The sequence below is a fragment of the Salmo salar genome, chromosome 28 (assembly GCF_965601325.2).
Source record: "Salmo salar chromosome 28, fSalSal1, whole genome shotgun sequence".
Classification (NCBI taxonomy): domain Eukaryota; kingdom Metazoa; phylum Chordata; class Actinopteri; order Salmoniformes; family Salmonidae; genus Salmo; species Salmo salar.
The window spans coordinates 8,532,501-8,548,712 of NC_138318.1; the positions used below are offsets into that span (position 1 = coordinate 8,532,501).

Consider the following 16,212-nt stretch of genomic DNA (forward strand, 5'->3'; position numbering starts at 1 on the left):
AGATGTGTCACGCTGCATGAGGCAAATAGTGGTCTGGTCCACACGTCCAACTTTCTTTTTTTAAGGTATCTGTGACCAACAGATGCATATCTGTATTTCCAGTCATGTGAAATCCAAAGATTAGGGCCTAATGAATGTATTTCAATTGACTGATTTCCGTATATCAACTCAAGTCAGTAAAATCTATGAAATTGTTGCATTTATATTTTTGTTAAGTGTAAATATCTGTATTTAATTTTCAATAAATGTGCAAAAATGTCTAAACATTTTATTATGGGGTATTGTGTGTAGATGGGTGAAAGAAACAATTAAATCAATTTTGAATTCAGGCTATAACAACAAAATGTGGAATACGTCAAAGGGTATGAATACTTTCTGAAGGCACTGTAAATGCAGTTATTCTTTTGATCCGTTGCACAGTGATCTAGCTTTGAGCTTCGACATCTCAGCAGATCAGACGCCTCAAAGTTTAGCCTTACCAGTCCAACTTATCACCACCATTCATTGACTATGGAGATGAATTCAGTAGTCCGCACTGCCATCCGCTGGCCGCCGCTTTGTACTACACCACCTTGTCCATTTTATATTTAAGTCATTTAGCAGACAGTTTTATCCAGAGTGATTTACAGGAGAAATTGAGATTAAGTGCCTTGCTCAAGGGCACAGACAGATTCGCACAGGGATTTGAATCAGCGACCTTTCTGTTACTGGCTCAACACTTAAAATGCTAGGCTAACTGCCACTGGACCAAGCCCATCCTCTGGCACTGTGCTTAGAATCATTTACACACCACACTCCCCCTTATGGTATGTATTGGGCCGATCTCTGGCTTTAATGTCAATGCTGCTTTGATGGTCCTGGGGCTATTTCAACAGGAAAAACATTTTCCCCTAGAGTCCAGATAGTCAGGGACAGCAGGGCCAGGTTCAGTCAGCAGGGTCCAGGACCTAAGAATAGAGTAGGAGAGAAGAGGGGCCCCTGGCCCCTTTAGTAGTCTGCAGACTGACTGAAGGGGGGGTCTGGCCCCTGGACGAGGCTTCATAAATAATGGATGACAACTCAAGGGGATTAGGGAGTGGCAGCTAACGAAAGGTGACACAGCTTTCTTGAGCCCATCGCAGCAATGGAGAGGAGAGAAGGGGAGCCTGGTTTATAAAGCCCAGCAGGTGTTTCAAGGAGGGATTCACCTTGCCTTCCCCTCAAAGCCAGAGAGGGACACAAGTGCATGCGTGGGTGGGTGTGGGGATGGATAGTACCGCTCTACTGCCAAACCAGAGCATTCCACTCGTCCACTCCCACCCACCGTCTCTCTCTCTGCATTCATCACCTCGCCACCCAATCACTGATGTTCCAAATACCGCTCAGCTCAGCTAATTTTATTTTAATTCTTGCATGTCTGAATTGACTCCAAACGCATTCGAATAATGACAATGGATACCCACAAGCAATTTCCAACGAGCACACAGGACTTCAATACTAATTAAAATTATAATTAAAAGGGAGGGGGAAAATACACTTTTTCAGACCATAATGGAGTCTGACGGATGACGAGACATGGGGGAAAGAATATACATTTGTGGACCAGTTCCATCTATCAATGTCCTATGCATTCACCACATAAAAATAACATATGAAACCATGCAAAGAATTTCATTGCCATTGAAGGCCATAGAGATATGTTCAATTAATTTGTTTATGCGAACAAGTTCTTGCCTGGTTTAGATCTTATCTGTCGCAAATATATCAGTTTGTCTCTGTGGATGGTTTGTCCTCTGACAAGTCAATGCAAAGTTTCGGTGTTCCTCAAGGTTCCATTTTAGGACCACTATTGTTTTCAATATATATGCTACCTTTTGATGAGGTCATTTGGAAACACAATGTCAACTTTCACTGCTATGCAGATGACACACATCTGTACATTGATGAAACATGGTGGCACATTTCACTTTTAAATTCGGACAAAAGAGATCTGACAATCTCGTTGGTTGTACAGTCTTAAAAAAAAAATGTATTAACTTGAAGGATCTCAGCATTACTCTGCACCCTGATCTCGCTTCTGACGAACACATCACAAATATTTCAAGAGTAGCTTTTTTCCCCATCTTTATAACATTGCAAAAAACAAACTTGGATAAAAATTTACGCAGAAAAGCTCATCCATGATTTTCTCACTTCAAGATTAGACAACTGCAATGCTCTACTTTCCGGATACCTGGATAAAGCACTAAATAAACTTCAGCTAGTGCTAAATACGGATGCTAGGATCTTGATTAGAACCCGCCCAAAAGGTATCCTATTACTCCAGTGCTAACCTGGCACCCTGTTAAGGCTAGGGCTGATTAAGGTTTTACTCAGTCTCAACCTTTAAGTTTTTACTGAAGACTTCTCTTCAGTAGGTCCTATGATCGAGTGTATTCTAGCCCAGGGGTGCGAAGGTGAACGGCAAGGCACTGGAGTGATGAACCATCCTTGCCGTCTTTGCCTGCCCTGCTCCACTGGGATTCTCTGCCTCTGACACTACTACGGGGGCTGAGTCACTGGCTTGCTGGTGCTCTCCCATGCCTTCCCTAGGCAGGATTCATCAAGTCTTGCCAGGCTTTTTTTCACTATACTCCACTTAAGTGGGTTGAGTCACTGATGTTATCTTCCTATCCGGTCTTGCGCCCCCATCGGGCTCGTGTGGTGGGGGAGATCTTCATGGGCTTTACTCCGCCTTTTCTTAGGGTAGTAAGTTGGTGGTCTGTTGATATCCCTCTAGTGGTGTGGGGGCTGTGCTTTGGAAAAATGGGTGGGGTTATATCCTGCCCAGTTGGCCCTGTCTGGTGTATTGCGCCTGTCTTATCTGGTGTCCTGTGTGATTTTAAGTATGTTCCCTCTCTCCCCTTCCAGTGAACTTAAGCCCTAGGACAATGCCTCAGGACTACCTGGCCTCAAGGCTCCTGGCTGTCCCCATCCCCAGTCCATCTGGTCGTGTTCCTGATCCAGTTTCTGCTGTTCTGCCTGCGGCTATGGAACCCTGACCTTTTCACCGGACCTGTTGTTGAGAGTCTCTCTCCGCCTCTCTCACACACACATACAGCACCTGCTGTCTCGACCGCTGAATGATCGGCTTTGAAAAGCCAACTGACATTAGGTGCTGACCTGTTGCACCCTCTATAACCACTGATTATTATTTGACCCTGCTGAACATCTTGAAGAATGATCTAGCCTTAATGGCCATGTACTGTTATCTCCACCGGCACAGCCAGAAGAGGACTGGCCACCCCTCAGAGCCTGGTTCCTCTAGGTTTCTTCCTAGGTTCTTGCCTTTCTAAGGAGTTTTTCCTAGCCACCGTGCTTCTACATCTGCATTGCTTGCTCTTTGGGGTTTTAGGCTGGGTTTCTGTATAAACACTTTGTGACATCTGCTGATGTAAAAAGGGCTTTACAAATACATTTGACTAATTGATTCGAATCAGTTGCTGTAGGTAGTTTGCTTTTCTGGCAAAAAAAATATCTAACTAATCTGACTGGATTATAAATCGCTCTGGAAAGAAGCAGCTGCTAAATAACTACAAAGTAAAATATAGAAAGGTGATTGATGCAAAGCCAGACCTGTAGGGGGAGAGGTGGAGTGGCTCGGGGGGAAAAGAGGGAGAAAGCGCGAGAGAGAGAGACCATAGGAGGAGGTGGAGGGTGAAGAATGTAGGAAGGAAGATGATGTGAATTGTTGTCAGAGTGCGGGCGATGCAGGATGACCTGATAGAAACACAATGAGAAGGCCTGTCAAACACAGATGAACTGTTCCGTCAAACTGCACCAGGGAGGGACAACACCAGACAAAGGATAGATACGGGCATCATCAGACCAGGACCAGGCAATCCTCATCATGCAGATGGGATAGATGGAGGGAGCAGAGAAAAGGAAGGAGGGATGGTTTGAGAGAAATATGAAAAGGGTACTGTACCACGCTGTATCGCTGATGTAATGCACAAGCTGTTCCACTCCTTGCCAAGGTCAGTGTGGGAGAGACAGAGGGAGAGAAACAAACAAGGAAGAAGGGAGAGAAATAGGAGGAGAGTGATTTAGGTTAGGTTGATGGAGGAGTCCAGAATGGACGGAGGGTCATCAGTCCATTCTTCATTAATAGATTGATCACACACAGGTATGTTTCACTACACAAAGACACTGAGGCATGTTGAGTACATGTGTACCATACACACACAAGCATGTTCATTAAGAAATAGACGTGTTCTGTGCCGTTCAATGACACACTAATCACTCGTGGACAGAGGCAGGTATTGTAGCGTCTTTCAGCAGACTGTGGGATACGAAGACTAACAAGGAACTTAGTCACTGATCATTTGAGCAAATCACAATTTCGGCAGGGGTGTTTGAATCTTTCAAAGTTCGGAGGGGGAGTTGACATTTGGCCCATGCTTTGGCTGAGAGTTTACTTTAAGGGGGGGGGGGGGGGGGAGGGAGAGACTTCGTTAGTCATCTGACTCAATTACTCAAGATTTTAGTTCTGGGTTTCCGAGACTAATGACACGCCTTCAATTACTCACAGCCCAAACACCTGGAACACTCACACCATACATAGAACACACACAGTCACCGGCAGTTATCCTCTTCAGTTACTCCCTCTAGTTCCCGGTTGCTCCTAAAAAGAGCTATGGCATCCCTCAACCAATGGAGGGTGAAAAAAATTCATTAAAAAAATGAGTTCAATTACAGAGGGAACTATTCACTCATTAGCAGATGCGCGTGGAATGTCTCTTGACTGAAATGTGTGGGATCAAAGCACCACCGCTCTGTCGAGCGTGACGGAGAGAACGGCTGATTCGGGGCAAGGATGAAGAGAGGGATGAGGGGAGGGAGGGGAGGGAGAGAAACAAAGGCTGGGGAAGTTTTGGGCCTGAGGTGAGGGATACGGACCCATAGTCCTTAGCGACAGGCGTCTACCAAGTCCCACAGATAGAGATCAAAGGGCAAACGGAATGAATTAGAGTTTCTTTCTCTCGCTCTCCATTCCGTCGTCATTTTCTCTCTTCTACTGAATCTCTCCATCTTTTTGGTCTTAACCCATTTCTCAGAATATTGTAGGTGTCACTGTGCTTTCACTGCATTTAAAGAGTCTAGTGAGGAGACTGGAGCACTTTGAGACAGAGTTCTTACAATGAAACTCCAAGGCTACACAATAACAGTGGGTGCTAGAGAGATTACTACCAAGCCAGATTGTGGGTCTCAAGTCTGCTCTACAGGTCAAGTATTGGACTGGAAGAGCCTTTCAACATGTCAGCCAGTTTGAAAACTAGAAAAGTGGGTTGCGATGCCAACATGAAGCGAGCAACCTAGAGCCAGTCAGCATGATGCTCTAAGACTCTAGGGACTGAAGCAGGGTGGCAGGGTAATGGCATGGGGACACAGATGCAAGGCTCTATAGGGTATGGGTGGCGAGGGGTAGGGATGGGGGCACTGTTAGGGACTCACTCTGTCTGCTGTGGTGGGGCATGCATGCCCGCAGGGTCCCCTGGTGCGAGCGCTGCCAGGGAGAGAGGAAAGGAGCAGGCAGAACACCCTGTGCAGAGAGAAGACAAACACCAGAGGAAATGACACACACCAGAGAACAGAGAGATAGACAGAGGATCGAACCCAGCCATCCCTCCGTGGAGTTGGTAAGTGAGTGGTCTCCAGTCACACACAGGGATGGCATCTTAAGAGGAATAGAGGTGTCCTGGCATTTAAGGATCATGGATTGGTGTGTGTGTGCGCACACACATGCAAGTGTGTCAGTAAAGACCTACAGTGTCTTCAGAAAGGTATTTATACCCTTTGGCTTATTCCATTGTTGTGTTACAGCCTGAATTCAAAATGGAGTAATAAATAAATGGACAAATACCCTATAAAATGAAAGTAAAAAATATAAATTGAAAATGAAATGTACACTGAACAAAAATAAAAATGCAACAGGCAACGAGATTTTACTGCGTTACATTTCATATAAAGGAAATCAGTCAATTGAAAATGAATTCATTAGGCCCTAATCTATGGATTTGACATGACTGGGAAAACAGATATGCATCTGTTGGTAACATATACCTTAAAAAAAAAAAGTTTTTTAAAAAGGGTGTGGATCAGAAAACCAGTCAGTATCTGGTGTGACCACCATTTGCCTCATGCAGCGCGACAAATCTCCTTCGCATAGAGTTGATCAGGATGTTGATTGTGGCCTGTGGAATTTTGTCCCACTCCTCTTCAATGGCTGTGGGAAGTTTCTGGATATTGGCGGGAACTGGAACGCGCTGTCATACGTTGATTCAGAGCATTCCAAACATGCTCAATGGTTGACCTGCAGTCAGGTCAAGCCCCTGGTGAGGACGACGAGCACGCAGATGAGCTTTCACTGAGAAGTTCTGACAGTTTGTGCAGAAATTCTTTGGTTATGCAAACTTTGTTTCATCAGCTGTCCGAGTGGCTGGTCTCAGACGATCCCGCAGATGAAGAAGCCGGATGTGGAGGTCCTGGGCTGGCGTGGTTAAACATGGTCTGCGGTTGTGAGGCTGGTTGGACATACTGCCAAATTCTCTAATACGACATTGGAGCGGTTTATGGTAGAGAAATTAACATTCAATTCTCTGGCAACAGCTCTGGTGGATATTCCTGCAGTCTGCATGCCAATTGCATGCTCCCTCAAAACTTGAGACATCTGTGGCTTTGTGTTGTGCGGCAATACTACACATTTTAGAGTGGTCTTTTGTCCCGAGCACAAGGTGTACCTGTAATGATCATGCTGTTTAATCAGCTTCTTGATATGCCACACCTGTCAAGTGGATGGATTATCTTGGCATCAGAGAAATGCTCACTAACAGGGATGTAACTACATTTGTGCACAACATTATAGAGAAATACGCTTTCTGTGATTATGGAACAATTCTGGGATCTTTTATTTCAGCTCATGAAACATGGGACATTTATATTTTCTTTCAGTATAAAAAAAAATCTAATTTGCATAAGTATTCACACCCCTGAGTCAATACTTGGTAGAAGCCCCTTTGGCGGCGATTACAGCTTTGAGTCGTCTTGGGTATGTCTGTATCAGCTTTGCACATCTGAATTGGGGATATTCTCCTTTCTTCCTTGCAGATTTTCTCAAGCTCTATTAAGGTAGATGGGGAGCAGCGGTGAATAGCAGTCTTTCCACAGATTTTTTTAATGGAATTCAAGTCTGGGCTTTGGCTGGGTCACTCAAGGTCTTTCACATTCTTGTTCTGAAGCCATTCCAGCATTGCTTTGACTGCATGCTTGGGGTCATTGTCCTGTTGGAATGCAAATCTTTGCCCCAGTTTAAGGTAATTTGCACTCAAACACATTCTCAATGATTTGCCTTCATTTGCCTCCATTCATTGTTCCCTCTATCCTTACCAGTCTCCCAGTCCCTGCTGCTGAAAAGCATCCCCATAGCATGCTGCTACCACCACGCGTCACGGTAGGGATGGTGTTAGGACGGGGGATGAGCTGTGCATTGTTTTCTCAAAACATAGCGCTTTGCATTCAGGCCAAAGAGTAAAATGTGTGTCTCATCAGACCACAGAATCTTTTGCCTATGCTCTCAGAGTCCTTCTGCAAACTCCAAGCATGCTGTCATATGCCTTTTTCTCAGGAGTGGCATCCATCTGGTATTTCCTATAAAGCCCAGATTGGTGAAGTGCTGTAGAGACTGTTGTCCTTCTGGCAGGTTCTCCCATCTCAGCCTAGGAACTCTGTAGTTCTGTCAGAGTGATCATTGGGTTCTTGGTCATCTCCCGGACCTAGGTCCTTCTTGCCTAGTTGCTCCAGTTCCTTGGACGTCATGGTCTAGTTTCTGCTCTGACATGCACTGTCAACTGTGGGAACTTCTATAGATAGGTGTTTCTTTCTAAATCATGTTCAAACAACTGAATTTGCCACAGGTGGACTACCATCAAGTTGTATTGACAAGGATGATCAAAGGTAATTAGATGCACCTGAGCTCAATTTGGAGCATATTAGCAGAGGTGTGTGAATACTTAGGTAAATGAGATTTCTGTATTTCATTTTTTTTAAATGTGCACAAAATTCAAAAAACATGAATTCACGGGGTCTTGTGGGTAGACGGGTGGGAAAATCTATATTTACTACATTTTGAATTTAGGCTGTAACAACATGTGGAATAAGTCAAGGGGTATGAAGCATTTCTGAAGGTGCTGTAGATTAGAGCACCATACTCTCAAACACAGGACACTCAGACATGAGGACCAGGGAGACTGGGGGGGGGGGGGGATTAGTTGAGATGGACATTTCTCCAGCGCCTCAAATTGAGAAAACATGCTGGGATGGGGTGCAGCCACTAGCCTATTCCCCCACTGCTACACCCACACTAATGTGGCGCCACTGTCTCTCAGTCCATTCCTAGACAGGGTGCCTGCGATGTCTCCCTGTACAATACAATCACACTCACCCTCCACCGGTTCAGACGCACCTGCCAGGGAGTGATTTGACATGGGGGAGGAAGATGAGAAATGTAGACGACTAGGGTCACCTCTAAACTCATAGCTACCTGACATGACAGTGACAGGTACTGTTATTGAAGCTGCAAGAGGCTCAGTGAGAGGGGATTGGTTGGGTGTTGAGCTTACCTTTGCTTTGGGGGGGTAGGGATGCGTTATTTGTGTACTGCCACTACAGATCAATTGTGCTCATTATGGTTGATGCCAGTTTCTCTGCAGTCTGGATAGACAGCATAATTTCACGAGCTCATTACAATGTCGCCTCTCAACCCTCCCCTTCTTTCATTACTCTTTCTCTAACACACCATCAGTATTTCTCCAAGACACTGTTGCCTGTTCCATTTATCAGTATTGATTAGTAGGACTATGACTAATCCGCTAGGGATCAGCTTTTCTTAAAGAAACATTTTTGCTCTAGAAACCGTTACCATGGTAAACAGGTGTAGCTGTGACAATGAGGAACATTTTCCCTTGAGTTTCTGAATACATACAGCCTGATACGCAGTATACGGACTTGACTTTGACATCACACACACCGCAAAGACAATCTTGTCGTTTCCATTGGTCCGTCAAGCCTGTCGCGCGGGGATGCCACAGAGGGAACCAAAGACACATTTTAGAATGTGGCTGAAATGGATAGCCGCCGTTTTACGGGCTCCTGGCCAATTCCGCTATATTGTGTGTTTATTTGCGCTGATCTTAACTTTTCTGTACATAATGTTTACGGCATTGTTTCCTGTAATGAAAAGAGCTTCTGGACTTCAGAACAGCCATCACTAACCTCGATTTGAATGAAGATTCCTACTTCCAACGAGTCGGTGGCGCTGGACATACTGCTAACCCCAGACCAGGCCCTAATCCCAGACTTCGAAGAGACAGAGCAAGATAGGCTGACACATCTAGTACCGGGTTGGACCCCCCCTTTGTCTCCAGAACAGCCAGAATTCTTTGGGGCATGGAAACATTGCTCAATTGGTATCAAGGGACCTAATGTGTGCCAGGGAAACATTACCCACACCATTACACCACTACCAGCAGCCTATACTGTTGACACAAGGCAGAATGGGGCCATGGACTCATGCTGCTCACGGCAAATCTTGACTCTGCCATCATCATAACACAACAGGAACCGGATTTGTCATACCAGGCAATGTTTTTCCAGGACTCAATTGTACAGGTTTGGTGATCATGTGCCCACTTGAGTCGCTTTCTTGTTTTTAGTTGATAGGAGTGGAACCCGGTGTGGTCGTCTGCAGCAATAGCCCATCCGTGACAAGGTCCGACGAGTTGTGCGTTCTGAGATACTGTTCTGCACAACACTGTTGTACTGCATCGTTATTTGTCTGTTTGTGGCCCGCCTGGTAGCTTGCACGATTCATGCCATTCTCTGACTTCTCATCAACAAGCTGTTTTCGCCCCAAGGACTGCCACGGACTGGATATTTTTTGTTTGTTGCACCATTCCCCGTAAACCCTAGACACTTGTGTGAAAAGCCCAGGAGGGCCCGGCCATTTCTAAGACACTGGAACCGGTGCGCCTGGCACAGGACGATCATACCACACTCAATCGCTTAGGTCACTCGTTTTCCCATTCTAACATTCAATCGAACATTAACTGAATAACTCAATGCCTGTCCAATCAGAGATTACGTGCCGAGTGGACGGCGATTTTAATGCAGGAAAACTGAAATCTGTCTTACCAAATTTCTACAAGCAGCTAGAGGCAAAACAACTCTAGATGACCTTTACTCAACACACACACAGAGAGAGACACATACAAAGCTCTCCCTCCATCTCCATTGGGCAAATCTGACCATAACTCTACTCTCTGGATTCCTGCTTACAAGCAAAAACTCAAACAGGAAGTACCCAATACGGAAGTGGTGGTGGGCCTGACCACCGACAACGATCAGAGACCTGGCAGTGGGGTGCCAGGACAACAACCTCTCTCAACGTTAGCAAGACAAAAGGAGCTGATCGTGGACTACAGGAAACGGAGGGCCGAGCACACCCCCATTCGGTGTCCACATCACTAAGGATCTATCATGGTCCACACACACCAACACAGTCGTCAAGAGGGAACGACACCTCTTCCCCTTAAGGAGGCTGAGAAGATTTTGCATGGGCCCTCAGATCCTCCAAAAGTTCTACAGCTGCAACATTGAGAGCATCTTGACTAGCTGCATCACCACTTGGTATGGCAACTGCTTGGCACTCCACCGCAAGGCGCTACAGAGGGTAGTGCATCACTGGGGCAGAGCTCCCTGCCATCCAGGACCTCTATACCAGGCAGTGACAGAGGATGACCCGAAAAAAGTCTGGAACCAACAGGACCATGAACAGCTTCTACCCCCAAGCCATAAGACTGCTAAATAGTTTACCTAATGGTCATTGACTCTTTTTACACAAACCTTTTTTTGACTCATCACATACGTTGCTGCAACGGTCTATCCTGTTGCCGCGTCACTATATTCCTAGTTATATGTACTTATCTAACTCAATTTCCGCGTACCTCTGCACATCGACTCGCTACTGGTAACCATGTATATAGCCAAATTATTAGTCGGTATTTATAATTAATTTTACGTGTTATTACTATTTTCTCTCTGCATTGTTGGGAAGGGCCCGCATTTCACTGTTAGTCAACACCGGTTGTCTACAAAGCATGTGACAAATACAATTAGATGGATTTAAGCTAGAAATACTAACTATGATTGGAGTTCAGCACTAAGAGACAGCATGGTGTGATAAATTCCGTGCCTTTGAGACAGATGTCATTACGCCTCTGTCGGCTTGATTGTGTGCTGACGCTCACACGCTACACTTTCCTTATCTTGAGACAGCGGGGAGAATATTGTCACCGTTTCCCTCATAACTGAAGAATTAAATGTCAGAGCTATCACGTTTCCCCTTCAAAAAAAAAAAAAAAAACGGTTACATACAAAGGAGAAACAATTAAAGAAGATGGGAAAGGCTTTCATTTCGGTGGCTCCTGACTCATCTGTGTGCTGATGGGCACTTGTGTCTGAACATCTGAACGCTGGCGAATTCAATTAGAGTGGCGCAAGGTATGTGCCTTGGTTAACGCAACTACAGCCTCACCCGTCCTCTTATCTCCTCTTGCACCCCGGAAAAGCACGTTTCCTGCCCCAGTCCCAGCACCAAAGCCCCCCCCACCCCCCGCACACAACCAGGAACAACTTATCCATTACCTTCTTCAGGTGAAGTACAAACCCAAGCTGTAAACCTGAACCGAACCAATTTCCCTACAGTTTCCCATCCACACCTTATTCCAAAACAGCAAAGCAGGAGGGTGAATAAATCCAAATCATGGCGGGACACAAAAGTGACCAGAAGTGCGCCGCCACCGGGTGTGGGTGTCTATGATTGAGCACCATGTCTCCCTGCCACCCACCTCATGGCGCCTCTCACCGGTATATGCTGGTGTCCAATGATGGCCAGGTGTAAAAATTAGACCCCTATGCTGCGTTACTGGAGCGCATATTTCAAACGGAGGCTTCTTTTTCTTTTTAAAATCTAAAATCAGGCTTGTGCCGCTGCCTAACCCAACAAGCCTGTCCATCATGGAGCGGCTAGCAGCGTGCAAAAGCGATTTCCATGTTATTGCTGTCGGAGCGTTTTAGCCTAGGTGCTGCTTTGCTCTGGGCTTGCAGGTGCCCTTGGTTTATTTGGGCCAGGCAAACAAAAGGGCAGCAAACTCTGAATATGCATTATTGTTTGTCATTAGTGATAGTCCTGTGATTTATGCTGCCCAGGGAGGGCTGAGGCCCTGTTTCATCATTGAACACAGAAAGATAGCTGTAGTGTACCAGACAGGCAGGTGGCTACGCAGCCAAATACAGAGCAAAAATCAAGCCATGAGGTCAAAGGAATTGTCCGTAGAGCTCCAAGACAGGATTATGTTGAGGCACAGATCTGAGAAATGGTACCAAAAAAATGTCTGCAGCATTGTAGGTCAAAGAACACAGTGGCCTCCATTCTTAAAATGGAAGAAGTTTGAAACCACCAAGACTCTTACCAGAGCTGGCCGCCCAAACTGAGCAATCGGAGGAGAAGGGCCTTGGTCAGGGAGGTGACCAAGAAACCGATGGTCAATCTGACAGAGTTCCTCTGTGGAGATGGGAGAACCTTCCAGAAGGACAACCATTTCTGCAGCACCCCACCGAATCAGGCCTTTATGGTAGACTGGCCAGATGGAAGCCACTCCTCAGTAAAAGGCACGACAGCCCGCTTGGAGTTTGCCAGAAGGCACCAAAAGACTCTCAGACCAAGAGAAACTAGTCTGATGAAACCAAGATTGAACACTTTGACCTCAATGCCAAGCATCACGTCTGGAGGAAACCTGGCATCATCCCTACGATGAAGCATGGTGGTGGCAGCATCATGCTGTGGGGATGTTTTTCAGCAGCAGTGACTGGGAGACAAGTCAGGATCAAGGCAATGATGAACATAGCCAAATAAAGGCAAATCCTTGATGAAAACCCGCTCCAGAGAGCTCAGGACCTCAGACTGGGCCGAAGGTTCACCTTCCAACAGGACAACAACCCTATGCACACAGCCAAGACAACGCAGAGCGGCTTCGGGACATGTCTCTGAATGTCCTTGAGTGGCCCAGCCAGAGCCCGGACTTGCACCCGATCTAACATCTCTAGAGAGACCTGAAAATATCTGCACAGCAATGCTCCCCATCCAACCCGACAGAGCTTGAGAGGATCTACAGAGAGAAATGGGAGAAACTCTCCAAATACAGGTGGCACAAGCTTTTAGCATCATGTCCAATCGCTACCAAAGGCGCGTCAACAAAGTACGAAGTAAAGGGTCTGAATACTAATGCAAAGTTTAAGATTTCTTTTATATAAATCTTCTAAAAAACAGTTTTTGCTTTCTCATTATGGGGCATTGTGTGTAGATTGAGGGGGAAAAACGTAATACATTTTTAAATAAGGTTGTAACAAAATGTGGAAAAAGTCAGAGGGTCTGAATACTGCCGAAGGTGTTGTATATGTTATAGAGCTTTATAATAGCATTAAAACGGCTATAAATGTTTCACAGCTCCTACAGAGATTATGACTTGGAATAGAGAACACTTGCATGGTGAGAGTCCAACAAAAAAAACAGTCCAAAGTCAAGTGCCCAACAGTAAATATGATAAGGACATGACAGTGGGATGGACACTCGCTCTCTCTCTGAGACATACAGGAAGCAGCACTCACAGCATGTCCCCTCCATGGTGGAGTCTGTGTGGCCTTGTCATGGTAGGTCACCATCACTCTTTCCACATCTCTTCCAGGTGGACTGTACTGCTGGCAGTGGCATCTCGTAGCCTTGACAGGAACAGCCTAATCAAGAGAGAGACACACGTCATTCAGTTGAAACTTCACAGACACTAACACACTGTCATTCAGTTCAATCATGTTGTTTGTTAGTTCCAAATGGAGTTTCAGGGGTCGCCTATTCAAGAGAATCATTCAGTTGAAACTACACACAGATACCAATACAATCTTATTCAGTTCAATCATGTAGGCCTATTGGTTAGCTGCAAAATGATTTGCGTTGCCAAGAAGAGTTGTCGGTGTAGTGTGTGTTTTGAGTTGGTTGCATGTGTGTAAATAAACATTTAATTACAACTACTCAGTTTAAGATTCCTAAATCGTAATTATCTGTTGGAGTACTTTAATGACCAGGGTGTTGGGGACATGATGACAGAAAAACACCAAATCAGGGCTAAAATAAAATGAGAGATCATATAAAATATCATAAAAACAAAATGTGAGGACAGAACCTTTCATAACATTTATAGTATAAGTGTAACAAGTCCATAAACTGCAATAAGCAATTAGTGTGTCTGCTTCCTTGTGTATGCTCATACTATGCCGGTCTCTAGCCCTCTGTTTAGGCCAGGGACACTCAGGAGCAATGAATGGTATGAACACTTGTGCAATGGCCACTGGCCCCACTCAAAACAAGCCTGCAACAACAGCCCTTTTATTACCCAAAGAAAACACCCCGCAGCCCAGAAGACAAATGAAGCCCTGCAAGGTTCTCCATCTCACAACCTCAGAGGAGAGGAGAGCAAGGGTGGCCTTTGGCTGTGGCCCAAGTATGACACACACACAGATGCAGACGCACACACAGAGGACAGTTGAGAGGACTAAGCCACAGCCACTCTAAATCATCATGTACCGGTATGGTAGCAGTGTTCTCTCTTAGGACTCCCTCATCTTCCATTACCTATTCTAGGCCCAGACAGACTAGCTTTGTGTTTGTACCCTTTCAAGCATTCTTCAAAACCCCAGGGCTCTTTTTAAAAACACACACGCACACAACCTTTCATCCCCATACTTCACTCTCATCGTTCTGATTACAAATTCATACAATTACCTGCGCAAACAATTATAGGCCTCTTAAGGACTTATAGATTCCAGGAAATGCAAGCAGAGTGACGGATGCTCCATTCTTAAAGCTAGTGGGAGGACTGAAAGCACCATACAACACGGCCATCTTAAAACAGCAATATGCTTTCACAAAAGCAAACCCTTTCAAAAAAAGGTAAAGCGAGTACGCACGTCAAAGACACTATGGCACAGGTATCAAACTCATTCCGTGGAGGGCCAAGTGTGTGCAGGTTTTCACTTGTACTTGATTGGTCAATTAAGGGCATTGATTAGTTAGGAACTCCTCTCACCTGGTTGTGTAGGTCTTAATTGGACACAAAAAATAAAAATAAAAAACAGTAGGCCCTCCATGGAATGAGTTCGACGCCGTTGCCCAACAGTATCAGGCGCAAGTGTTTGAATGCTCCCACAATGAATAACAACGTTTCAATCACTATGGCTCTTAGCATAGAGGGTGGAAACTCTCCCAGAAATGATTGAACTATTAAAACAGTGTACATGTTATTGTAAAGGAGAGGACTACAAGCCCTACAAAATCAGGGTCTGTCCAGGCTCTAACGCCCCGTTGTGTCTGCATACTACCAACAGGAGGATAAGTTCCTGAAATAAAACATTGCTCTATTTTGATCGATACGCTAGTTCAACTTCAAATGTGATATTAGCAGGAGAGAGAGGTGTGTTCCTGTGGTGAAGAAATAATGAATCCCCCTGTTGCCTCCACAGCTCCTCTGGACCTGAAATCATGCATCCAGGCTGATTCCAGTCATAAAGAATATCAGCTATGGCATGCTGAAATAAACCAACAGGATTCCCTGAAATAAAAACAGTGCTCTGTTGTTTGATAAGCTAGTTCAACTTCATAGGTGAAATTAGCAGGAAAGAGAGATGTGTAATGAATCTCCACTGCTGCCTACACAGCTCCTCTGAGCCTGAATCATGCATCCAGGCTGATTCTAGTAATAAAGAATATTAGCCTTAAATAATGTATCAATAAATGGTCTATGGAATGGGAAGAGGTTGCTAAGAATGCATGGCTTTTAATCAGGACAGAAGAAATTATAACTTACTTTTTTAGACATAATATACAGTGCATTCGGAAAGTATTCAGACCCGGCGATATTTTCCACATTGTCACATTACAACCTTATTGTAAAATTGCTTAAATATTCCCCCCCCCCCTTCTCAATCTACACACAATACCCTATAATGACAAAGCAAAAACAGTTGTCATTTTTGCAAATGTGCTAAAATTAAAAACGGAAACATAAGTATTCAGACCCTTTATTCAGT

The 16,212-nt window shown here is 45.1% G+C and overlaps 1 protein-coding gene across 3 annotated transcripts in view; it reads right to left on the minus strand.

The window, feature by feature from the left end:
- Positions 1-16,212, minus strand: part of LOC106589366 (serine-rich coiled-coil domain-containing protein 2) — a 91,357-nt gene that overhangs the window by 10,541 nt on the left and 64,604 nt on the right. The window contains exons 9-11 of one of the 3 annotated variants that reach the window (XM_082970427.1): positions 13,741-13,866; positions 5,473-5,560; positions 3,947-3,986 (exon numbers count right to left, since the gene is read on the minus strand). In XM_082970427.1, coding sequence (XP_082826553.1) covers positions 3,947-3,986; positions 5,473-5,560; positions 13,741-13,866 — 254 coding nt within the window. The remainder of the gene's footprint in view (positions 1-3,946; positions 3,987-5,472; positions 5,561-13,740; positions 13,867-16,212) is intronic. The other 2 variants (XM_082970428.1, XM_082970426.1) reach the window with 2 other exon arrangements.